At 51.6% G+C, this 26,564-nt stretch overlaps 1 protein-coding gene across 1 annotated transcript in view; it reads right to left on the bottom strand.

The window, feature by feature from the left end:
- LOC133342975 (N-acetylgalactosaminyltransferase 7-like) overlaps nucleotides 1-25,148 on the bottom strand; it is a 30,034-nt gene extending 4,886 nt beyond the window's left edge. Inside the window, 10 exon segments of the mRNA XM_061552384.1 lie at nucleotides 1,130-1,348; nucleotides 3,027-3,149; nucleotides 7,355-7,472; nucleotides 8,870-9,052; nucleotides 9,654-9,733; nucleotides 15,036-15,169; nucleotides 22,434-22,600; nucleotides 23,122-23,398; nucleotides 24,985-25,009; nucleotides 25,012-25,148. Coding sequence (XP_061408368.1) covers nucleotides 1,130-1,348; nucleotides 3,027-3,149; nucleotides 7,355-7,472; nucleotides 8,870-9,052; nucleotides 9,654-9,733; nucleotides 15,036-15,169; nucleotides 22,434-22,600; nucleotides 23,122-23,398; nucleotides 24,985-25,009; nucleotides 25,012-25,032 — 1,347 coding nt within the window. The 5' untranslated portion in view covers nucleotides 25,033-25,148.
- Nucleotides 25,149-26,564: the final 1,416 nt, after the last annotated feature.

The raw sequence follows: 26,564 nt of genomic DNA, 5'->3' as shown, positions 1-26,564 counted from the left end.
CCAACAATTCTTGCACGACTGCCCGTGTAAAATAACACTGGTCAACTAAATTTTTTTTTTCTGGCCTGGACTTTTGCAGCTGTTTTAGACTAGTTTCAGGGTGCTGATTCCAAATCTGATCTCAGATTTGCTCTATCACATCTCATTTTTATGCTATCAGCCAGAGGTGTGGACTCGAGTCATGTGACTTGGACTCGAGTCAGACTCGAGTCATGAATTTGATGACTTCAGACTCGACTTGGACTTGCATAACAATGACTTTGTCCCACCTCTGAGGTGTGGACTCGAGTCATGTGACTTGGACTCGAGTCAGACTCGAGTCATGAATTTGATGACTTCAGACTCGACTTGGACTTGCATAACAATGACTTTGTCCCACCTCTGCTATCAGCATACCCCATTTTCATTGATTTTACCCGAAATTAACTCCTCTGTCACTTATGATTGCAAGTTGTTGCGAGTCAGTGACTGCTTTAGTGTTAAAATATGGTGCTGTATTTTTAGGATAGTGTGTTTATAATATAATTTTATGTAGATATCCACATTTATTTAATATTTTTCTTCTGCAGTTTTTATTGAAAATTCAATATTTGATATCTCAAAAACCTGATGTGATAGACAAAAACTGATGCCAGATTTGGAATCGGCACCCCAAAATTACCGTTGGAATACCTTATACCAGAAAAAGTGTGTTGACCAGTGTTATCCGTTGCCACTCCACGCGCTTGGAGCATCTCTCACGCAGAGAGCGAAACGACAGCCGTGCAGCAGCGCAACCGCAAACATCTACGTGCGGTGGCCGCGGCGGCGGCGGTAGCGGTTAGCACTCTGCGCTACGGACCCGGCCACCCGAGTTCGATTCCCGCTCACGACCAACACCGGTGACGATTATCTGAAACCGCTCCTGGGCCTCCCCTAGGTCGACTCAGCCTCAAATGAGTACCTGGTGCGGTGTGTAAAAACATCGCCACTGGGGAGACTAAGGCGGCCGGGCGTGGTGCTGGCCACCCACCCCCTCTTCGTGTGCCGTGCCGGCCTTCATAGGTGCTACTCGCTACTAACAGCACTTTCCCCAGTCCGTTACAGGCCACACGGGGGAATCATCGTCTTTGGGGATGGCGGCACCCACCTCTCCCCAGTCGACGTTCTTGGGCGGCAGTGGGTAGAACTGCAGCACGTCGTAGGCGATGTTCTCCATGAACCAGCTGAAGCTCTTGCAGTTGTGCTCGCGCCGGAATCGGTGCAGCGCCGACACGTCTCCGTAGGGCAGTGCCTGAGTCTCCGGGCGACTCGCGTAGAAGTAGTCCCGGTAGTCGTCCCACCACACTTCCACCACCCGCACGTAGTTCTGTAAAAACGACAGCAACGGACTCATTTTTAAGGGGGTGGCCATGGGTTCGATCCTGACCCTGACACCTGCTGTTTATTTGAAGTTTGCGTGTTCTCTCTCTCTCTCCCCGCGGTCGCGTGGATTTTCTCCGGGTCCACTCGGTTTTTCCCTCCGCATTAAGAAGCATGCGTTTGGCGCTTTTGAATTTGCACACGATGATAAGTCACATGGGCTATCATTTGTGGCCAAGTCACTTCTGACAAAAAGCTACATAGCTCAGTGGGGCCTTAACTGATAAAATAAAATGTGTATTGTTGAAAATATTATTTGTTATAGATTTGGAGGGGCCCCCTCTTTGGCTGTTCAGTTCCTTTCCTCGACTCTTCTACCACCACTCATGCACAATACCAAAACACGGCGTTGCTATTCGCCTCAGCTTTTTCAATTGCGGTTTTTGAATGTGCCATTCGAACTTGAAAAGCTACATCGAAGTCAAAACGAACTTAATTTGTTTGCGCACGTAAGCCCATAGTATTACACATTGGGATGCTAAGGCTTAAATGACCACGTTACCTGCAGGACTCATCACATTGGCTCGAGTATTGCATTTTAGCCAATTTCGGGTTCTGGTGAGGCCAATCGCTATTGTGTTGTCATGAAGGTCTGGGAGGGCCTTCATCCAGCAGCAGTGGATTAACAAATTTGGGCTGGACATGACTGAATATATTTGAGGAGGCCCCACAATATGTGTTGTTCCCTCGGGCAGCGAGCCCTTGAAGCCCCTGCGTTAATCCAGCGCTGTCCGTCTAAGCGTTTTAATGAGCCGCAACACTTGCAACGCTGAACAAAACGTCGCAATGAACAAGACTATTTTCAGTTTTTCCCCATAACCCACAGTGATACACACGGTGATGCCCCAGCTTTAATTTTACCAGATTACCGACAGAAATCGCAGTGCTATTTTATTGCATATTTTTGGTCCCTAGCGTCTATAAATTTGTTGGTTGCCCTACACTGCACTTTTTCCTTTCTTCATTATCTGCAGGATTGGGAGGCTCCTGTCATTTGCAAATTGCCCTTTGCTCAGTCACTCCCACACTGCTTGTTCTAAGTCAGATTTAAAAATGCACTTTAATTAATGAATGAGCGTGCACGCGTGCGTGTGTCACCTTGTCCGAGAACGGTGGCCGTAGTGGTTAGAGCACTTTGCTCAGCACCCGAGTCCGATGCCCGCTCACAAACAATAACGGTGGTGAAACATCTGAATTGTTTTTGCTTAACGCGTTGTTGAATTTTCAGGAACGCATCTACTACCGCGTTCAACGAGAACTTACTGAACTGTAGATTCAAATTGATTCAACTATCTTTTATTTTACCAGGTAAAGCTCACCGAGCTATACAGCTCTTTATCAGAAGCAACCTGGCCACTAATAATAGCTCAACGAAGTGGCTTATCGTCACGTGGAAATTGATAGCAGGCAAATACTGTTAACGCACATCGATTCGAAATGTGTATGGAAAAACCGGAGGATCCGGAGAAAAATCCACGCGACCACAGGGTAGAGAGACACGCCAACACCAAATATACAGCAGCAGGCGTCAGCCTCGGGATTGAACCCACGACTCGGTGAGGTTAGTTAACATCTCGCCACAGCGGCCCCCACAAAGACAGGCGTGCAACGCTAACGACCCCTACCTGTAGCGCGGGGGCTGGGCCCACGCTGGGGGGCGGAGGGTTTCCAGCCCAGCCCTCGAGGCGGTAGATGTGGCCCACGCGCGAACAGGGCACGAAGAGGAGCGTTCCTCCGCACTGCCAGATCTGCGGGGACACGGAGACGCCGCGACAACGCCGCCATCACCATCACTGCCGCCGGCACCGCTGCCAACTGCCGTACATAATCGCCGCGGCGGCGAGATGTTAACTCCCTCGCCTGGTATACAGAAGGACGTGGGTTCGATACCGAGCCTGACGATGGCTGTATATTTGGAGTTTGCGTGTCTCTCTCCCTGTGGTCGTGTGGATTTTTCTCCGGGTCCTCCGTTTTTTCCCCTCCACGTTTAGAAACACGCGCGTTAGAGTATTTGGCTGCTGCTATGAATTTCCACGTGATAAGCCACTTCGTTGAGCTATCATTTGAGGCCAGGTCGCTTATGAAAAAGAGCTAAATAGTAAGATAAAAAAATCTTGTTTAGTTTACTTTAACCGCCACCCTCATTCTCACCTTCCAGCAACTATCCATCGACCCCCCCTGTAATTGCCTATTGTCATGTGAAGACCTCTGCCAATCCATTGCCGGATGTGAGGGCCTCAACCGCACCGCATTGGCGTTTTGGGGAGTTGCTTGACAATACTTTTTACGACGCTGGTCAGCGTGGTTTTTTTTTTTGGCGAATGCAGGGAACACAGCGGTACAGTACAACACTCTTCCGGCCCTCGAGGCAAATCCCGCAAGCCTTTAGCGATTAATGATCACTCTAAAAGTGAGATCCTATTTGTGGTAGGATTATGAGTTGGGGCTCAGGGAACGGAGTCCTCAGCCACAAATACTGAGATCAGATCCAGGTTTCGATCATCATCATCATCAGCCATGATAAATCTACTGCTAGATCAGGGGATTGCAACCTGCTTCGTGACCGTTATTTATGAAGGACCACCGTTTCGAATTCACCACGCAAGTGCCATGCGGCTCTTGAAATACTGCATTGAGGTTTTTTGTCACCGAATTACAAACACAAATTGCTGCTCTTTTTATTTTGGATGCCAACCCCTGTGCTAGATGAAGGCCTCTCTAAGCCGGCATAGGAATACAAGCAGGGATTTACGTGACCAAAACCCAGGGTTGAAACGTCAACGTTTGTGCCACTTTAAATGAATGGACCGCACGCCTGGATTCTTGGGCCCTGTGTCTTCCAGCAAAACACGCCTCGGGCACGCCGATCGATCATGATCGATCGTTTTCTAGTAGCCAAAGTGAATCGTCAATATCTTTTGGTTCAAAATGAAAATACCGTATTTGATTCAAATTATCCCTGCCTATCTCTGCGGTCTCGTGTGTGCGTGCGTAATTTTTGTTTTTATACATCTATAACGTGTTCCTTTTTAACAAGAACTCGATTACACCGCACTGGGACCGTTTAACGTTTCAAATAATGGCCGCTGCTAAATTGATCGTGGCTATTCTACGGACCGATCTGCTCTCAATGTTTCGCTCGACAATCAAACGCCCGGTGATTGAATTGCCACCTTGCCGACGAGCTGCGTGACGCCGTGTTTGGACAAGTCAATGACTTCTTCTGTACGGGCATACGTATGTATGTGTGTATGTGTGTACGTTGAACTTCTTTCGCGCCGTGCGTAGCCAAATGCGCTAAATCGGAGGCGCCACGTCTTCAAGGCATCGCAAGACTTCTCCCGTAGCCGAGTGCGCCAAATAAATACGCGGTTAAGTGTCCTCGCTGAACGAGTGGTGTTCACACAGCGTGTTTTCGCCATCAAAGCGGTTCATTAGCGAACGCGTTTTGCACAACGCGGAACGCGTGCACCGTTATGACGCGGTTTTCGAGCGGTCGACGACGAACAACTTTCTTGAGTCACGTAGAAGGGAAATAATAAAATAAAAATAAAACGTAATAAAATTAAATTCTCACGACGTTTCGGCCACAACGCAAGCAGCCGTCCTCAGGTGAAGAAACAGAACTGTCTTTCCGACAGCTCTGTTTCTTCACCTACGTGACTTTACCAAAAGAACCAAGAATATGAATCCCTGCAATCACGAAAGCTTTAAATCGAAAGGGGTGGAGAGTGTTAATTACCCCCATTGCTCCAGTGGGCTCTCTCCGGGTACTCCTGTTTCCTCCGGCATGTATAAACATTCACGAAGGATAGTCACCGAACATCCTAATATAGGACCAGAGCTCGGGCAAATGTTGCCAACGGTTCTGGATGTCTTCCCGCTTGTCTGCGGTCGGTCGGAACAGCAACAGGTCGCTGCTGTGCCACACCACCCCAAGTAGCGGAGAATTAAAGACAACCCACGGTGCGACTGCGGACACCCGAACCGGACAAGGAAGCCAACCTTGATAATAGTTTTTTACCCTTTTAGCTGGCAACAAAACTGACACCTTTTTTACAAGGAGTCATGTTTACATAGACCACAATACCTGCAGTCATAATGCAAACAAAAAACACAACTCTGATAATGTGCACTGTCCTTGAAGTTGATTGGTCCACACTCGAGACAGCTTTCCTTAGAGCCTAGTCTCACATGGGTTGGACCAGATGACGCCCCCGCTCTCCGACAGGACTGAGCCGTATCTGTCACCGAGCTCCCGAAGCTTTCGCGCAGTTCACAGACTTAAACTCGGACGTGTGCTTTTGCACACAGTACTTGCCGCATGCTACGGAGAGTGTGCGTGGGTTGGTTTTCCAGTGGCTTTTTGAGATGCGATATTCCATTTAAAATTTTATCACGGACCATTGCATTGGCGTCCGTGGTCAGGCCATTCATTCCCGGACGACATCTCTGTGCCTCGACCAACGGGAATCTCTCCCTACGCTCGTGCCAAGTCGCTCCGCGCAGATTTGGCGCGCGCAGCCGCTAGTCACACGAAGACAACCCAGTAAGCCACGCGCGTTGTATATAAATTGAAAATTACCAGTGCGACAAACCCTTAAATCACGGGTAATTACACGGTCCGATAAAGGCTAATCCACATCATTTATCTCTCTCTTGTTGTTGTTGTTGTGTACAGTGGCTCTCGACGGCAAGACTCCGGCTGCTTGGTGGCACGCGTGAGATTCCACTGGCGACCGCCCGCCCCCCTTCGTGAGTGTGGGCAGATTTTAATCGATGGCTAAATGCTCGTCCTGGTGAGGGTGGTGGGGGGGGGACTCCATGTCGATCTCGTTTGTTCGGAGCGATTAAGAGTTGGGGAGTAAGGGGTATATCGCAATTGCGCCGTGCGTGTGCTGAACTTCCTTCGCACCGTACGTAGCCAACCGTGCTAATCGGGGGGGCGGCCAGCCACGCTTTCGTCTCTCCGCGGAGCGTGGTGGTCTAGACAATGCCCGAGCGTGTTGCGCGCGTGCATTGCGATGGTCACGTGACCGGGTGCTGTTGTTTGCACGTGAGCAGCGCAAACGCCTCGCGTGCTGTTTTTGTATTCGCCGTGTATCTCTCTCTCTCTCTCTCTGATTGTGTGTTCGGGTTGTTGCTGCGTGTCGTTCGGCACGATGTCCGACGTTTCGCTCCGACGACAACTCAGCTCGATTCCTTCAACCGAGTCGCTTAAGAAGCCCCCAGCCAGCACACGTTGCAGCCAAGCTGCGGACGTCGTGCCAGACATTGCGCTGCACAAATCGGATAAACGCGTCCTAGAGCGATCACCAACAGGACAAATTGTGCGCGTGAATAGACTAGCCGCTACCTGTGTCCCTAAGTCGCTTGTGCAACGTCGAAGGTGCCTTCCAGTGCACGCGAAACTAATTGGCACGTTTTGATTACGTGACAAACTTTACCAATCGGCTGTGTCGGGTGGTGGCGGGTTTAACGACACATTTATATTTCCCACAATTTAACCCAAAAAAACCTTTATTATGGCTTAAGACTGGTCGCTTGTTTTCTCAAGTCCTGCACTATGCGCCACTCACCCTGCCGTCTGGGTCTTGTGGCTGAACCTAGGCCACATCTGCCAGGCTCCAATAACTCCTAGTATGTGTGGGTTTGCTCCTCTTATTTTCTTTCCACCATTACGTGCACCATTGATTTATTCATCTTGGATCTAATAATTCAGCTCATTTCGCTTTTTTTGTCCACGACTCTCTATTAGAGCTTATTCACTCAACCGTTTACAACTGCACGACATGAGCCCGGTTTCAAAATCGTACAATGGGACGGCGATGAGACATTGGTGGAGGGATCTGTGCGGGGTGCTGGTGGTGGAACAAGACTTCGCGACGACCCGCCGAATCTCAAGCGGCGTCTCCGCCCCGAGTCGACCGGCGTCATTCTTCTGCCGCCTCACCTTGTAGGAAATCTCGAAGTTTTCGCCGCCCCAGATCTGCAGCCCAGGGTCGTAGAGTCCCAGCTCAAAGAAGAAGTCCCGATCGATGGCGAAGAGACCCCCGGCCATCGCCGGAGACCTGGGGTGGAGGGGGGGGGAACCGAGGGATTGAATTGAATCGACATCGCGACTGCGCATCACCGAGTCTCAAGGCTCCTTTTCAGCAGGGTCCTGCCAAGTTGTCACAGCAGGGAGCGATGCTGCTGCTGCTGCTGTGCGCGCGATCCCAATTGAGCGGGGTCGCAACGGGTCAGCGTGCCGCTCTACGAACCCGGCGAACCGAGTTCGATTCCCGCTCACGGCCACCAACACCGGGTGACGGATTGTCTGAACCGGTCCTGGATCGACTCAGCAGCCTCAAATTAGAACCGCTTTGTGTGATTAGATTGGTGTCCTTCCCCCGCACCTCCGATTAGCACGGTCGGCTACGTACTGTGCGAAAGAAGTTCAACGTACAAACGAACAAGTTTATCGCCTGTTGCGATGTGTAAACATCGCCACTGGGGAGACAAAGGCGGCCGATAGTGGTGCTGGCCACATCGCCCCATTGCGTGCACGTTCCGGCCTTCATCGGTGTGGTGAAGTACGGTCAAATAACCCCCACGATTCATCATTACACTGGTCAACACACTTTTTCTGGCATAAGGAATTCCAACGGTTTTAAGGTAATTTTGGGGGTGCTGATTCCAAATCTGGCATCAGTTTTTGTCTATCACATCAGGTTTTTGAGATATCAAATATTGCATTTTCAATAAAAACTGCAGACGAAAAATATTAAATAAATGTGGATATCTACATAAAATGATATTATAGACACACTATCCTAAAAATACAGCACCATATTTTAACACTAAAGCAGTCACCGACTCGCAACAACTTGCAATCATAAGTGACAGAGTTAATTTCGGGTAAAATCAATAAAAATGGGGTATGCCGATAGCATAAAAATGAGATGTGATAGAGCAAATCTGAGATCAGATTTGGAATCAGCACCCTGAAATTAGAACAGAAAAAATGTTTTTTTTTGTTGACCAGCAGAGGTCGCAAACGGGGTTTGATTCCTTACCCGTACCCGGCCACACCAGGGTCGCAAATGGGTACCCGTATTCGGCCGGGTACGTGCAACCCATTCCCTACCCGTACCCGTACCCTACCCGAAATGAGTGACAAACGGCTAATCACCAGTGACTCACGGCCTACCCGTACCCGTACCCGGCCGCACCAGGGTCGCAAATGGGTACCCGTTCCCTACCCATACCCGTACCCTACCCGAAATGAGTGACAAACGGTTACACACCAGTGACTCACGGCCTACCCGTACCCGGCCGCACCAGGGTCGCAAACGGGTACCTGTACCCGTACCCGGCCGGGTACGGGTAGCCGGGTATCGGGTACCCGATTGTGACCTCTGTTGACCAGTGTCGGAATCGTTATCCGGGGGACGGGGAGAGGAGGGGGGTCTTTGTGTCTGTGCACCGGTATGGCTCTGTCTTGTGCTTTCGCCGTGCCCTCTCGCGCTCGCTCAGCGGAATCCGCTTCCAAAGGAGGCTCCAGTCCCAGGCGCCACGTGCGAAGCCGTCGTCATCACCCCCCTGCTGCGGCTCCATTGTGTAGTCCATCCCATTGATGTAGTCGATGAGGGGGACTGTGCTGGTCGTCCTAAGGGGGGTGGGAGGGGGGGGTGCAGAGGACAGGGCGGCATGATGTTGCGTAGATAGTACGGGACTGATCGGAACCTTCCTTGATGTTTGACAAAAACAGCGATGCATTTTTAAAAGTTTTTTTGAAAGTTAGAATCTTTATTTATACTGGAGGAATCCGATGACCTATAAAAAGTTATTTTTCACAGATGTCCAGTAGTTACGAAATGGAATTTAAATTCGATCCACGGCTGGGATATTTAGTTTTTCCTACTGGGTGAGGACTTGTCAACTCTGTGCAGATCGTGGGGGTTATTTGACCATACTCCACCACACCGGTCAGCGTGCGTTGGTGAAGGGGTAGAGCATATAAGATTTTTTTAAACAAATAAAATAAAAATTGGAAAATGCTGTAAATTACGTAAAGTCACTTTATTCTGTGACTTGGCATCGCATGAAGTCACTTTTGCCGGCACTAAGACATTTATCGACGACTAAACGATTTCCCGCGAAGTGAAACATAAATCTGTTGCAGATCTGAAGTTGTCCTTAAATTCAAAAGCAGCATCCTCCCGCCGTGAATACCCCGTGTAAGTTGCAGTAACGATCACTCTGGTTACCTGTCGTGAGCGATGGGGGCGGCGAGAGGCGGGTACCAGTTGATGCCGACCTCGCAGTGAGCGTCCAGGTAAACCAACACCTGCACGCAGGACAAAGACAAAGATACCACCACCCACCCAGGTAGCCTTATCATCCTTATTGGGGCAAGTGCTGTTCGCGAGCACCCAGCGTGCCACTCATTGACATGCTAATTTCTCTAACCCCTCCCTCTCTCTCCGCCCCCTCTCTCTATTTAAGGCCTCGACACAGAGACGTGGTTTCTCTGTGTGCCTATGTTTGTCTCTCTCTCTCTCTATGTATCTCTGTGATATCTGTCTCCACTTATATGTCTGTCTATATGTCTCTGGTTCCGTGTTTGATCTCTCTCTCTCAAATTTAGCATTCTCAGGAAGAACGTAATCAACCAGGTAGGGTGTTGACTGTTATGTTATCCGACTCTCTGTTGTATTACATTACATGTCTAAGTATACTAGATTTGTGTTTCTATTTCATTTATACCTGATGATGATTGCTTGTGTTGCAATCGAAACGTCGTATGCTAGTATTTAATTTATTATTTTCTCTTTATACGCCACTTTACCGAAAGAACCAAAGAGTCATTCCTGCAGTCACGAAAGCTCCAAATTAAAAAAACGGCACCCATGAAGGGTTGTGTGGATGGGTGGCCCCAGCACACAGCCAAAGGTGGGAACACATCCTAGTGGACATCGCAGGAGATGGACCAATGAAAGCAGATCTGGCGCAGGAGCCAACATGGATTTTTGCGAACGCAAGACCCTAAGCCGACATCTCTACGGGCGGGGACGGGCTGCCTTCATCCAGCAGTGGATATATCACGGCCGATGTGTTGAAGAAAAACACAATCTCGTCATGCACATCCCTCCATGGGGATACGAGGAGTAGGCTGCCATGGGTTTCGTGTGAGCCTCGTAGACGCGAGAGGCCGCTACACCCAGCGCAATATAAACAGTCGGTTCTTGACTCGAATCACGATACACAATCGTGACATCGCATCGGATCACCGCCCTTCTACACAGAGTTAACCACCATCATCATCATCACCATCTATGATGAATCTACTGCTGGATAAAGGCCTCCCTCGGGTTGCAGGCACCACTCTCACGAACCTACACTGATGTAAGGGGCCGTCCATAAATGACGTCACGCGATTTTGGACGCTTTTTGACCACCCCCCCCTTCGTCACACAGCGTTACAAAAAGTCAGACTCACCCTCACATATGACGTCACAAAGCTCTGCCCCACCCTCCCAAAAAAATAAAACATGCTTTAAACTATTGTCATTGTAGTGCATATTTAATGTGGCGCTGCACTCTGATGTTGTAGGAGAAAACATTTATTAAAAAGTCGATTTAATTAAGTAGAACGTGTTGTCTATATTTATTTAAAGTTGCGCATTTTGATGTGACGTCACATTTCTCAACGACCCCCCCCCCCCCTAGTTGCGTGACGTCATTTATGGACGGCCCCTAACAATCCATCCACCTACAATGAAGTAACAATTTAGTGTGCTGATCTTAAAGGTGCATTGAAAAATTATAATACTCCGATTGATGCTCCTGCTGTTGTGGAGTGACTCATGCAGCCAGCTGTGGCTGCAGGGTTTGGTGGTACATGTTGTTTATGTCGTTTATTGTGAAAATTCCGTCACAGTTCCTATGATCACTGTTTCATTGCTTTCATGGCTTTATTTTGGTGATTTCGAAAAGTGTATTGGTTTAGCCATGTTTGTTTGTTGTAGTACAGAGTTAGACTGATGGCTTTAATCTAAGTTGTCTTGTGGTTGTTGTTGGTTGTTTGACTTGCATCCCACTGGGATTTTTGCACACAGCGTTGGTGTACGGAGATTTTTTTCTGCAATATTTTGCTGTCTTTTCTTGGATTTTCTGTTTGCACTCAGTCACATATTCACTTTAAGATGTTTTTTGTTCGTGTTTTTGTTTGTTGCGGTTGCACCCGATTCAAGAGCCGAATGGCTCACAGGGCTATACCTAATAAATGAACTTGAAAATAAACTTGAACTTGAACCACCACCACAGTCCAATCCGCAAGAGCAATCATCTCGGGCTTGTAGTACTCACTTTATCCGCCAGGGGGAGGTATATCCTCGCTGTGATGGAGGGACCAGCGGCGGCCCACGAAAGGCACAAAGGCTGAACAGGTCTATTTAAACAAAATAAAGATATTCTCCCCAAGTGTTTGTTCAGAGCGTTGAAAGGCTGCTGGAAAGTCGATTTATCGTTACCAATTACATCTCTTGAGAGCGCCGTTAAATTTTTCTACAGGCGAGGTACCATTTGGGACGATGTTATGAAACGTGATTTGTTTTTTTCTTGGCAAAGGGAGGGGAAAGCCACTCAAGTGGCTTTTGTGCAACTTTATTTTATTTTATAATTTCCCTTCTACGTGACTTTACCGAAAGAACCAAGAAGATGAATCCCTGCAGTCACGAAAGCTTTAAATCGAAATTTAACTTTGCCAAATGTTCTGATTAAATTCGTGTTAATTGCCATCGATCGTATCGTCGTAAACGGGCCACAGTTGCTGTTATATTACCACTTTCGTAATTACGTGTACGAGTTCTGGAAACTACTATAACGCGTCCACTACACTCAAGTTACTCCAACGTTGTATACACGTTGGCTATTATTTCCTCGCGTACGATGGCAGCAGCAATGTGGTTCAGGAGATAGACGCTTCTAGATTTGAAGCTTTCGTGACTGCAAGGATTCATATTCTTAGGTTTTTTCGGTAAAGTCACGTAGGTAAAAATTTTAAATTAAAATTAATAAAAGTAAAATAAAAATAAAATAAAACCTCACAATGGCTCCTCCCACCCTCAACCAGTATATATACAAGGACTGTTTTCTTGGAATTTCTCTTACTTGATGCAGCTATCGTGCTGTGACGGTTCCACCTGAAGACGGAAGCTTGTGTTGCCTCCGAAACGTCGTGATTTTTTTTACTTTCATTAATTTTAATTGTTTACCTACGTGACTTTACCGAAAAAACCTAAGAATATAGATAGACGCTTACCACATTTCGACATCTGCTGCTCGCCAAGACGAGAGAGGGCCTTCAGCAGAGAGAGAGAGCGAGAGTTCGTGTCGTTTTTGCTGTTCCTCCGTCGAAGCAGTGCATGCCACTGGATGTATTATCTTTAATGTATCTCTACGGGTCTCTGTGGCTTTACTACATTGCCAATAGTTGTAGGTTGTGCGCGGCCACAAATCGCACTACTTGCGGCTCGTGTTTAATTTTCTATTCATGAAGGAGACGTGGGGGGGGGGCATCGATCGGCCTGCTGCTGCTATTGATGTCCAGACGATGCGCCTGAACGCGTGGGTGCTAAACTATGGCCTTTGTCAAAGGTGGCTTCCATCTATCTGTTCGGCGTGTTCGCGCCACCGTATTATGAATTAAACGTAACTTTTCACACCGTCACTCGATAAAATTGACGTCGTTTGTTCGAATATGCAACAGTACACATTAACTGAGTGGCTACGGTGGCCGAATCACTCTAAACCCTAACCCCTAGGTGGTGGTACTGTAGTATATTTGGAGTTTGAATATTCTCCCCGTGGTCGCGTGGATTTTCTTCTCCGGGTCCTCCGGTTTTTCCCTCCACACTTAGAATCAACGTCACGCGTTCAGAGTATTTGGCTGCTATCAATGTCCACGTGATGCTAAAAGCCACTTCGTTGAGCTATCATTTGTGGCCAGGTCGCTTCTGAAAATGAGTTAATCCTGTAGCTCGGTGAACCTTACCTGGTAAATAAATAAATAAAGTTTCGTTTGTACCGTACCTACGACTGCCTTTACAAACACAAACAAAAAATAACGATGTGGTCAGTAGTTCTACGTCCGTGCCAACAACAACTTGACCCTTTGCGAAGACTCTTCTGTATATAATGAACAGCACGAGTTGAAAATGCCAGGAGTGTGGAGGAGGGTTGTCCTTGCCGTCAAGACAATCATCGCTTCCAACCAAAACAACAACAGCCCCCCACCCCCCGGTAGCAGACAGCGAGCAACGTGTGTGTGGGTTTGTTCGTCGCTGGCGGTGGCTAACAAGGCAGGCGCGCTCGGCTTGTGGCTAGTTAGTGATCGAGTCAGGCTGAAGGTGAGAATAGCCAAGGCAGCCTTGTTAAAACGGGGCCTCTGGCGCGATAGACAATTCAACGCGGGAATTAATGAAGGCTGAAAGTGGAAGAGCTGGTGAGCGGTTTTTTTTTCTAGCCGTAAAACTATCGAGACACACACACATCATCGTCGTCGTCGTCACGATCCGTAGGCAAATATCCCGTGGGTGCATACTACACATTTCTTTTTCGATTTAAAGCTTTCGTGACTGCAGGGATTCATCTTCTTGGTTCTTTCGATAAAGTCACGTAGAAGGGAAGTAATAAAATAATACAAATATTATATTACTGTATATTATAATAATATTTTATTTCATTATATTATTATATTATTTTATTATGTTTTATTTTTATTATTTTATTACTTCCCTTCTACGTGACTTTACCGAAAGAACCAAGAAGGCGACACATTTCGTGACGCACACAGAGGAGGTATTTAAGTCCACCACCACTTCGCTTTCATCCGTTGAGGCGCGCCGAGTTGATTGGATGGCGGGTCTTTAAAGCGGATTGTCATCGGTGGATTCGTGATGGGAGATTTTTGGTGGACGATGAAATGGAGAACGCTCGACACGACGTGGTGAACGTTGGTGGACATCGAAATAAGAATTGTCGGTACTGTGTTTCAGCGTGAATCTTGACGCTTTTTTAAAAAAAAATCGTCAACATTCACGCTGAATCTACCCACACACCCACACACCCACCCACACCCCTCCACCCACACCGCCCATCCTGCCCACCCACACCCACCCACCCACCCTGCCCATCCACACCCACACCGCTCCCCCACACCCACCCACCCACACCGCTCCACCCACCCTGCCCACCCACCAACATCCCTCCACCCACACCGCCCACCCTGCCCACCCACACCCACCCACCCACACCGCTCCCCCACCCACACCCCCCACACACACCGCCCACCCTGCCCACCCACACCCACCCATCCACACCCACCCATCCACACCGCCCACCCTGCCCACCCACACCGACCCACCCACCCTGCCCACCCACATCCACCCACACCTACCCACCCCCACCCACCCACACTGCCCACCCTGCCCACCCACACTGCCCACCCACACCGCTCCCCCACCCACACCGCTCCCCCTGCCCACACCCCCCACCCACACCGCTCCCCCTGCCCACCCGGCCCACCCACCCACCCACACCCACCCACCCACCCTGCCCACCCCCCCCACACCGCCCACCGTGCCCACCTGGCCGCGCGTGGCCTTGCGCGCTCCGATGCTGCGGGACTGGATGAGTCCCTCGCGGCGCTCGTTGCGCACCACGGAGACGAGGCCGCTCCAGCGCGCCGCCACGTAGTCGTCCAGGCGCCCCTTCAGGTGCTCTGCACAGACACGGGGCACGCAGGTGCCCGGTTCAGATGTGGGGCCGTCCATAAATGACGTCACGCGATTTTGGACGATTTTTTACCCCCCCCTCCCCCCACCCCGAGTCACACGGCGTCACAAAAAGTCAGATCCCCCCTCAAATATGACGTCGCAAAGCTCTGCCCCCCCCCCAAAAGAAAATAAACATGCTTCAAATCGCTTTAAACTATTGTCATTGTAGTGCGTATTTAATGTGGCGCTGCACTCTGATGTTGTAGGAGAAAACATATATTAAAAAGTCTATTTAGTTAAGTAGAACGTGTTGTCTATATTTATTTAAAGTTGCCCACGTGTTAAATTACCCATTTTGATGTGACGTCACATTTCTCCCCCCCCCCCCTGTCACACATCGTCACAAATGTCTGACCCCCCCCCCCCAGGTGCGTGACGTCATTTATGGACGGCCCCTATGATGCCGCTACAGGCCCCGCACTATGTTGTTATGAAAGGGGGGCCTCTAAATACCAAACAATAACAATTTATAAACAATTTCTCTTTTTACTTGCATAGTCAAGTAATAGTATATTTTCATTTGCTATACAGCCGGATAATACGACAAATCGCTAACCTTAAACACCCAGTCGTTCGTAAAAGCTGAAGGCGGTATAGTACTATGGTAATAGAGCAAGTGCAGAATCACTGAACGGGAATTGATAGCTTGGAAGTATTTAGCGCGGGGGCCCTTGAAAGTGCGGATCTACATATGTGTGAAAGTGCGGGGCCCCTAGCTACATATGTAGTAGCTACAACATGTGTAGCTGCTACATGTGTAGCTACTTATGTAGTAGCTACTGTTGCTACGAGGATAATCGGGCACTGGGCGAGTGGTAGGCGGCTCCCTCTTGAACCCGCTGCTGTTTATTGTCGACATTTTGGATGCGGAGTTGTTTGGTGACGCGACAACAACAACAAAACAACAACGCAACAACAAAACACCAACAACAAAACAACAACACAACAACTAAACACCAACAACAAAACAACAACAACACAACAACAAAACAACAAACAACTGTGCTGAGTGCGCCGCGCTACGAAATCTCCGGCCGCTCCCGGCCCAACACCCGTGACGATTATCTGAACCGGTGCTGGGCCTCCCCTAGGTCGACTCAGCCTCAAACGATGTGTAGATGTCGCCACCGGGGAGACGAAGGCGGCCGGGCGTGGTGCTGGCCACCCACCCCACTCGCCCTGTCATCACCACCTCGTGTGCCACACTGCCCCCGGCACTTTATAGGCGCTGTCTTTCTCCGCGATTCTGCAGATGTAACACTTTTAAAAGATTATTATTATTTCGATTTAAAGCTTTCCTGACTGCAGGGATTCATCTTCTTGGTTCTGTCGGTAAAGTCACGTAGAAGGGATGTAATAAAATAATAAAAACAAGTAAACCCGTAAAAACAAAGTTTTTCACTCTAAATCCTTTATATGCGTGGCGGCTAGTCCTCTCGTCCTCTGGCTTGAGATGGCTGCAATCTATGGGTCAGATTATTGTCTGCCAGTATTAAGCAATTGGTAATTAAATATTTAATTTGTTTTCCCTAAACAGTGTAAAATTTTGGAAAAAAAATTTCACGAAAATTAATTGTCACACACAACGAGTCTGTGTGGAAAATGTCAGCTCGATTGGATCACGGGAAGTGGGTTAAAAAACGAGCGAAAGATTTGCACGGTCCTAAGCAAGCAAGCGAACTTAATATAAAGGATTTAAAATATATTCGCCTGTGGAGGACGCGGGGATCGATCCCGCGACCTTTGGCATGGGAAGCGAGGGCGCTACCAACTGCGCTACTCCGCCACGGCCTTTGGAGGGGTTACGCTCTGGGCTCCTATACTGTGACGTTTAGCCAAAGCCATGAATGAGTTCTATTTGAATAAATGTAAAATACATTTTTTTTGCCTAAAAACGAACAATAATTGTCTGTCACAACGAGTCTGTGTGGAAAATGTCAGCTCGATTGGATCACGGGAAGTGGGTTAAAAAACGACCGAAAGATTTGCACGGTCGTAAGCAAGCAAGCACGCAAGCAAGCACGCAAGCAAGCAAGCAAGCACGCAAGCAAGCAAGCAAGCGAACTTAATATAAAGGATTTAATAAAACATAATAAAATAATTCTCACGACGTTTCGGCCACAACGCAAGCAGCCGTCCTCAGGTGAAGACCAGGTCTGTCGGGGAGACAGGACGACTGCTTGCGTTGTGACCGAAACGTCGTGAGAATTATGTTATTATGTTTTATTTTTATTATTTTATTACTTCCCTTCTACGTGACTTTACCGAAAGAACCAAGAAGATTATTATTATTGCTGCTGCTGCAACAAACAGCAAAACAACATGGCACGCTCTCTAGACGAATAGATGTCGTCTAGGCTGATGGGCAGTAATGGAATTAATTCGTCTATCGATCGCGGCGAGGTATTAAGGAAATTGGCCGCTGCGACTTCGCTCGGGCTGAAACTGTCAAAGGATCCGCGTCCGAAAAAAATAAACTCCGAAAGATTACATCGTCTGTAAAGACACGTGGGGGCTGTTTGCTCCTATCATTTTATTATGAACAGTAGAAACAATACGACCTTTTATAATCTCTGTTGGGGATGTTGTGTGTGTGTATGTGTGTCTGGGTGAGTGTGGATTGTGTGTGTGTGGCTTTGTGTGTGAGTGGGGATTGTGTATGTGTGTATATGTGTGACTTTGAGTGGGGATTGTGTGTGTGTGTGTGGGTGAGTGGGGATTGTGTGTGTGTGAGGCTCTGTGTGTAAGTAGAGAGTGTGTGTGTGGCTCTGTGTGTGAGTGAGGATTGTGTGTCTGTCTGGGTGAGTGGGGATTGTGTGTGTGTTGCTCTGTGTGAGTGGGGATTGTGTGTGTGTGTCTGGGTGTGAGTGGGGATTGTGTGTGTGGCTCTGTGTGTGAGTGGGGATTGTGTGTGTATGTGTCTGGGTGAGTGGGGATTGTGTGTGTGTGTGACTTTGAGTGAGGATTGTGTGTGTGTGTGTGGCTCTGGCTGTGAGTCGGGATTGTGTGTGTATGTCTGGGTGTGCGTGGGGATTGTGTGTCTCTGTGTGTGGCTCTACGTGTGAGTGGGGAGCGGTGGCTCAGTGGTTCACTCGCTGTGCTACAACGACGCGAGTTCCAATTCTCGCTCACGGGCCAACATCGGTGACGGACACCTGAAAAGATCCTGGGCCTCATTTAGGTCGACTAAGCATTAAAAAAAGAGAACCCCGTGTCCTGTGTAAATATCACCACTTTGGGGGCACAAAGGTGGCCTGGCGTGGTTCCAGCCTCGCTCACCCAAAGTTGAGCCGACAGGGACGGATCTGTGAGTTTGTGTACGGCCAGGTGGTGCGGGTAGGATCGGAGGTACGGGAGGGGGGGCGGGGGATCTTGTATACTACATTGTCCCGGGGTGCTAAGATGTATTTTGTCGTTGTCTAGCTGTTTTGCACATCCTGTGTCGTGCGTTTCTGCTCGCCGCGTTCGTACGGTGTGTAGTAAACATCGCCACTCGGGAGACAAAGGCGGTCGGGCGTGGTGCTGGCCACCCACCCCCTCGTGTGCCGTTCTGGCCTTCATAGGTGCTCGCTAACAGCACTTGCCCCTACAGTCTGTTAAGGCTATAGGAGGATATTTGTCTTTGTAGCAGTTAGGGCGCCGCGCTACGAACCTGGCGACCCAGGTTCGATTCCCGCTCACGCACCAGTGACAATTCTCTGAACCGGTCCTGGGCCTCCCCTAGGTCGACTCAGCCTCAAATGAGTACCTGGTGCGGTGTGTAAACATCGTCACTGGGAAGACAAAGGCGGCTGGGCGTGGTGTTGGCCGCCCACCCCCTCGTGTGCCGTTCTGGCTTTCATAGGTGCTCGCTAACAGCACTTGCCCCAACAGTCTGTTAATGCTATACGGGGGATCTTTATCTTTGTGTTTCTCAGAGGGGGGGGACGTCCTGGTGTTCAGAGAAACCTACACCCGCCTCTGACACCTCTCGCGATCGGGGAGCAGTGGGGGGGGGGGCAGCGGGGGGGCAGGGGAGGGGAGAGGGGGGGCAGCGGGGGGGGGGGTAGAGGGGGCAGTTGGGGCAGTTGGGGCAGCGGGGGGGGGGCAGCGGGGGGGGGGCAGGGGAGGGTAGAGGGGGGGCAGCGGGGGGAGGGTAGAGGGGGCAGGGGGGGCAGCGGGGGGGGGGGTAGAGGGGGGGCAGTTGGGGCAGTGCGGGCGGCCTCCGGATTTTGACATCTCCGACCTCTCGCTCTGTGATGCATTCCGTTTGTCGCGGCCGCGTTGTTAGTTTGTAGTTGTTGTTGTTGTGGTGGCCGACGAGAAAGGGAGAGAGACGGGCAGAGGAAGGAGACGAGAGTGGCGTGCGGAGGTGCAGTCCACGTGCCCCCCCCCCCCGCTAGCGCTGACCGACTGTTCGGTCACGCTTTTTTTTTACGATCAGTGGAAACAAGAAGATGCTCGGTGTAGTCGGCACTTTGCTTCGTTCATCATTTCGTAATTTTTTTTTTACATTTTTAAACTTTGCTTTATGTAAACCCCCACCTCTCGCTCACTCTCTCGGTCACTCTCTCGGTCACTCTCTCGCTCACTCTCTCGCTCTCCCTCTCGCTCACTCTCGCTCACTCTCTCGCTCTCCTTCTCTCGCTCTCTCTCTCGCTCACCCTCTCGCTCCCTCTCTCTCTGAGCCGAAGCGCCGTCAACAAAACCGTGGGCCGCTTGACAACCGCGTGACGGCGATCCTGACACTTGAGCGCGTAATTCTCCGCGCGTCGCACGCTCACGCTTTAATCATTTTAATGACGAGAACTGCGCTTCACTTGAACTGGTTGGGTTTTTATATTTCATGGATCTTGTCCGACTAGGACAATGGAAAGATTGTCAGGCCTAATGATGACGGAGTGACGCTAATGAACAAAAAATGTAGTGCTTTTTTTTCTCATGGGCCCCTTATTTAACACAGATACAGTCCTTGCCTTGTCTATAAACAGCGATGCAGGTCACTGGCAAGCAAGCCTGACTGCTCATGAGACACTGAATGTCGAAACCGGCGCAGAGTTCGCTTGTGCATTGCCCCAGTGGCAGCTAAAGACGCGCTCCCAGAAGCCTGCGCGGCCGAACAGTTCACGTGCATTCTGTTCTCGACATTCTCAAGGGCGGCGCTCGTGATTCCGCGTTCAGAAAATGACGCGGCCTCCTGCCGGATAAGTCACAGCAATGTCTGGTGGGGGGGGTCAAGATGGACAACGGAGTGGTGGCCCAAGGAGGGAACGTGCCCGACAGGATGTCCACCGTGGAGACGGAGCGATGAGAGCCGCTCCACGTGAAGGACCGGAATGGATTGTTGCATCGCAGGATTCTTAAGAGATGGGGTTGGAAGGTCTCCATCGAGCTGGTTGATGATTTATGCAAGAAAGGCTTCTCACTGCAGGCGCATCGGTTCGTGGATGATTATTATATCGAAAGCTCGGCACCTTCCAAGTCGTCTGGCCGGAGTGGAAGAGTAGGCCAAAACACCTTCCGTTGAGGCTGTCGATCGTAGCTTCTCGTGGGGGCCTTTTCCACCAGCAGTGATGCGAGCAAAAAATTGCACGGCTGCGCCTTTTGCCTTCGTCTCATGCAGAGGTGGGACAAAGTCATTGTTATGCAAGTCCAAGTCGAGTCTGAAGTCATCAAATTCATGACTCGAGTCTGACTCGAGTCCAAGTCACATGACTCGAGTCCACACCTCAGAGGTGGGACAAAGTCATTGTTATGCAAGTCCAAGTCGAGTCTGAAGTCATCAAATTCATGACTCGAGTCTGACTCGAGTCCAAGTCACATGACTCGAGTCCACACCTCAGAGGTGGGACAAAGTCATTGTTATGCAAGTCCAAGTCGAGTCTGAAGTCATCAAATTCATGACTCGAGTCTGACTCGAGTCCAAGTCACATGACTCGAGTCCACACCTCAGAGGTGGGACAAAGTCATTGTTATGCAAGTCCAAGTCGAGTCTGAAGTCATCAAATTCATGACTCGAGTCTGACTCGAGTCCAAGTCACATGACTCGAGTCCACACCTCTGGTCTCATGGCACCGTGCATCACGCCACGCGGGGTAGGAATCCATCGTTTGAAGTGATCCTCAGTCTCGAGTCGATCGCGACCCACTGAATTGCGACAATTCGTCGTTTGCGATTCCACTCAAGAATCGACCCTCTCTCTCGTCTCAATCGGCACCGTCGCACAAAAGATGAATAAGATCTAGATTTGAAGCTTTCGTGACTGCAAGGATTCATATTCTTAGGTTTTGTCGGTAAAGTCACGTGGTAAAAACATTAAAATTATTAATTTTAAAATTATTAATTTTAATGTTTTTTACCTACGTGACTTTACCGAAACAACCTAAGAATATGAATAAGATCGCCATCCCGAGCCCTGTGCGGGGGGCCGTGACGCTTCGTGGGCATTCAAAGGAGCAAGCGGTTCTGGGCAGTGCCACCAATCGGCCATCGGAGGGAGAGATTGAAAACCCACTCGCTTTAGAACTGATTTTTGCGTTTAGTTTGTTGGCATTTCCCCCCCCCCCCCCACCAGCGATTAGCACGGCTGGCTACGTACGGTGCAAAAGAAGTTCGACACACGTGATGCCGCGATATGGGACCTGCGCGACGTACGTGCTTACTTACGATGCCGTTACCATGAAGGTGCGCTCATTATGAGACGCTCACCACGCGTGAGTTTATCGGGGCGCTGCGGTGGCGAGATTGCAAGGGAGGGGGTGGTGGGAGGGGGGAAGGGGAGGGGGGGAAGGGGAGGGGGGTGGTGGGAGGGGGGAAGGGGAGGGGTAGGAGGGGGGTGGTAGGAGGGGGTGGTGGGAGGGGGGAAGGGGAGGGGTAGGAGGGGGGTGTTGGGAGGGGGGACGGGGAGGGGTGGTGGGAGGGATGAAGGGAAGGGAAGGGGAGGGGGGCGGGGGGAGGGAGGGAGGGAGGAAGGGGAGGCAGGTGGTGGGAGAGAGGGAGGAAGAGGAGGGGGGCGGTGGGAGGGGGGGAAGGGGAGGGGTAGGAGGGGGGTGGTGGGAGGGAGGGAGGGGAGGGGGTGGTGGGAGGGGGGAAGGGGAGGGGGTGGTGGGAGGGATGAAGGGGAGGGGAGGGGGGGAGGGGAGGAAGGGGAGGCAGGTGGTGGGAGAGAGGGAGGAAGAGGAGGGGGGCGGTGGGAGGGGGGCGGGGGGGGGATGTGGGTGGGGGCCGCACCCTTGCTGCTGAAGTCGTCGACGAGCAGCACCTGTGCGAGGTAGCGCGCCGGCGTGCGCTTCACCACGCTGTGCACGGTGCGCAGCAGCGTGGACCAGCCCTCGTTGTGGAACACGATCACCACGCTCGCCGGCGGCAGCGCCTCGTCGTAGTGCCAGTACTTGCACCTGTCTCGGTAACAATGCGTTACAATGCGTTACGTGTTACATTGCGTTCCATTGCAATGCAATACAACCTCCACCGCCCTCCACCGTCCTCCACCACCCCAACCACCCCCTACCACCACAACCACCCCCACCACCTCCACCACCCCCACCACCTCCACCGATCCAACCACCCCCACCACCTCCACCGCCCTCCACCACCCCAACCACCCCAACCACCCCCTACCACCACAACCACCCCCTACCACCACAACCACCCCCACCACCCCCTACCACCACAACCACCCCCACCACCTCCACCACCTCCACCGATCCAACCACCCCCACCACCTCCACCGCCCTCCACCACCCCAACCACCCCCTACCATCACAACCACCCCCACCACCCCCTACCACCACAACCACCCCCACCACCTCCACCACCCCCACCACCTCCACCGATCCAACCACCCCCACCACCTCCACCACCCCCACCACCCCAACCACCACAACCCCCCCCCCGCCCCCCCGCCCCCGCCACCCACTCGTCGTGCCGCAGGTCTGCGATGCTGCGGTCGAGCGAGATGGCGTCGCTGGCCACCATGTTGAAGCCGAACTCGCGCACCGAGTCGCGCACGGCGGCGCGCTCATCGTCGCGGGGGGCCACGGCGCGCGAGGCCTCGCCGGGGCCCCCCGGCACCCCGGGGGCCTCGCGCTCACGCGGCTCCAGGTTCCCCGGCGAACCCGGTCGCAGCTCGGGCAGCGGCGACGACCTCGCCTGGGGCTTGAACGTGACGCGACGTTCCTCGGAGGCCACGGCCGCTGCTCGCGACGCGAGAGGGGGAGCGGCGAGAGGGGGAGCGGCGAGAGGGGGAGCGGCGAGAGGGGGAGCGGCGAGAGGGGGAGCGGCGAGAGGGGGAGCGGCGAGAGGGGGAGCGGCGAGAGGGGGAGCACAGAGAGGGGGAGCACAGAGAGGGGGAGCACAGAGAGGGGGAGCACAGAGAGGGGGAGCACAGAGAGGGGGAGCACAGAGAGGGAGCAGAGGTCGTCCTTGTTGTTGTTAGTGGCCTCAAGCTTCTCTTTTGGGGAGGGTCCTGCCACGTATTCGCAGTGGGGGGAGTATGATGCTGCTACTTTGTACCTAGTCAGTTTTGTACCAGTTTAAAAGGGTAAAAACCTACTACTATATTTTGCCACTGGTAAAAGAGATCTCATAGTGTACTTTGTACCTATCAATAAATACCTATGACTAAGCACCTATCAGACCTTTGACGTCGGCAATAAGGTCCTATGACGTCATCAATAAGGTCCTATGACGTCGTCAATGAGGTCCTATGACGTCGTCAATGAGTACCTATCAGAGGACCCATGAATAAGTACCCATCACGTAAAATGAAAGTTGCGTGGTAAATCGATCGTGTGGGACAATCATCAGTTGATGGCCGAATCACCACATATACACAGTACGTATCTTCTATGCATATAAAACAAATATACCGTTCGTATTCCGTATTTCATTCACCGAGGCTTCGCTGTCCATCCTTGCGCCGGCAACTCGGTGAGCCAAACGCAAAGAAAACAAATGTGTGAGCCTTGCGCACCCGAGCTGCCTCCTGCGGGGACGACGTCAACGGTGTAACGCCCAGGTTCACGACGAAGTCGATCCCGACGATGGCCGTGATGGTGGTGACGATGGGTGATGATGGTGATGATGGTGATGGTGACGATGGTGATGATGGTGACGATGGTGATGGTGGTGACGATGGCCATGATGGTGATGATGGCGACGATGACCATGATGGTGATGATGGCGATGATGGTGGTGATGGTGGTGATGATGGTGATGATGATGGTGATGATGGTGGTGATGGTGATGATGGTGATGATGGTGATGATGATGGTGATGATGGTGACGATGATGACGGTGATGATGTTGATGATGATGATGGTGATGATGATGGTGATGATGATGGTGATGATAATGATGGTGATGATGGTGATGATGATGGCCATGGTGATGATGATGATGGTGATGATGTTGATGATGATGATGGTGATGATGATGGTGATGATGATGGTGATGATAATGATGGTGATGATGGTGATGATGATGGCCATGGTGATGATGATGATGGTGATGATGGTGATGATGATGATGGTGATAATGATGGTGATGATGGTGATGATGGTGATGATGATGGCCATGGTGGTGACGATGGCGATGATGGTGATGATGGCGATGGTTGCGATGATAGCGTCGATGGCGACAATGGTGTTGATCGCCATGATGGTGACGATGGCGATGACGATGATGATGATGGTGACGATGGCGACGATGGTGCCGATGAGCGATGATGGCGACAATGCCCGTCAATGTCCGTGTGCTGCGGACGTCGAGACGACGGCACCTTTGTAGTCGTCGTCGTCGTCGTTCTCATCGTCGGCGATGTCCGCATCCCGTTCGGGCAGCAGCTCGAGTTTGCCGAGCGGAAGCCGGAGCTCGGCGTCGATGCCGCCGCCGCCGCGTCGTTCGCCCCCCTCCTGGGGCCACGGCGCGACGGGGTGGAAGCGCCGCGCAGGGCGTGAGTCCGCCTGCTGCACGACACAAGCGCAACCATCGTCGTCACCGCTACCGTCATCATCGTCGTCGTCGTCACGATCCGTGATGGGCGATAGCCCCGTAGGTGCCAACTGCATATTTCGCCCAATTGTTGTTTCCACTTTCCTCCCTCTGTCTTGCGAGGAGGTCGACACGCGCACGTGCGACCAGAGTCGAGCGCCCCGCTGCACGCGACGGAGAACACGCGCACGACGGCCGTGCCGAGAGCGACAATCCACACCGCCCCACGCCCCACTCCCCACCGGATAGTTCACCTGCTGGATGAGACGGGATACGGGCAGCGCGGGGAGGGGGTGGCGGTGGCCAGGGTTTGGTGGATCCCCCGCACAAACTTTGTGAAACTCCCTTCCCAAGGGCGTCGTCACGGAGGAAGTGCCCGTACCTCTGGCTCTCCAGAAAAAACTGTGGATTCCGCCCGTGCCGTCTGTACGGGATAGAGTGTTGCCCCCTCGCACGCCTGGGTGTTCTCCGGGTGCTCCGGTTTCCTCCCGCATGTAAACAATCATTGAGTGACCGATGACACCTTTATATGTAGAGGACTGCAGATCTTGGGAGAGGTGGGGGGGGGGGATTTTGCACTGGCTCAGCACGTGGCTTGCTGCCTTCCCGCTCGCCTGTGGTTCCTGCTCGCACCTCAACGACGAGCGGACACTGTGCGGTGGCGGTGCGTTACGAGTTCACAACACATTCCTGTGGAGGGAGCTGGTAGGAACGTTGGGTTGCTCGGTCAATGGCCAGGGTCAACGGCGGCGTGGTGTATTCCGCAAATATGCCCGACTGTGAGGGCGGGCACAAGCCGGCGTGAGTAGGTTAAACGTTGAGTTTTATAAGGGCACCACGGGGTGACCAGCCCCTCCCCACCCAGCCCCACCCCTGCCACCCCCCACCCAGCCCCACCCTCCCCACCCAGCCCCTCCCCACCCAGACCCTTCCCACCCTCCCCACCCAGCCCCTCCCCTCTCCACCCAGCCCCTCCCCACCCTCCCCACCCAGCCCCACCCTCCCCACCCTCCCCATCCAGCCCCTCCCCACCCTCCCCACCCAGCCCCTCCCTGCACGACGGACGGACACAATAATCCCCTGCGGGCAGGTGTAACCAGGTGGTTCCTCCCAGTATAACTGTTACGCAATAATCAGGATTATTATTAAACACCGCAAGCACTCAATCCTCCGCCTCCCACACACCCCTTAGGAGATTTGTGAGTGATGGCCGCAGGGACGTTTGCCACTCGGCAAAGATGCGATACGAGTGCCAATGTTGGACAAACATTTTTAGTTTTTTTACCCGAGAATCCGTGCAATTCCTCTCTTGTGAGACGCGTGGTTCGGCCGCCGATTGACTGGGCGACTTCTTTTAAGCCGAGAAAA

This window comes from Lethenteron reissneri, chromosome 16, assembly GCF_015708825.2.
Source record: "Lethenteron reissneri isolate LAM-NWPU_2019-01 chromosome 16, ASM1570882v1, whole genome shotgun sequence".
In the NCBI taxonomy this organism is placed as follows: domain Eukaryota; kingdom Metazoa; phylum Chordata; class Hyperoartia; order Petromyzontiformes; family Petromyzontidae; genus Lethenteron; species Lethenteron reissneri.
This window is presented reverse-complemented; position numbering and strand designations above follow the sequence as displayed.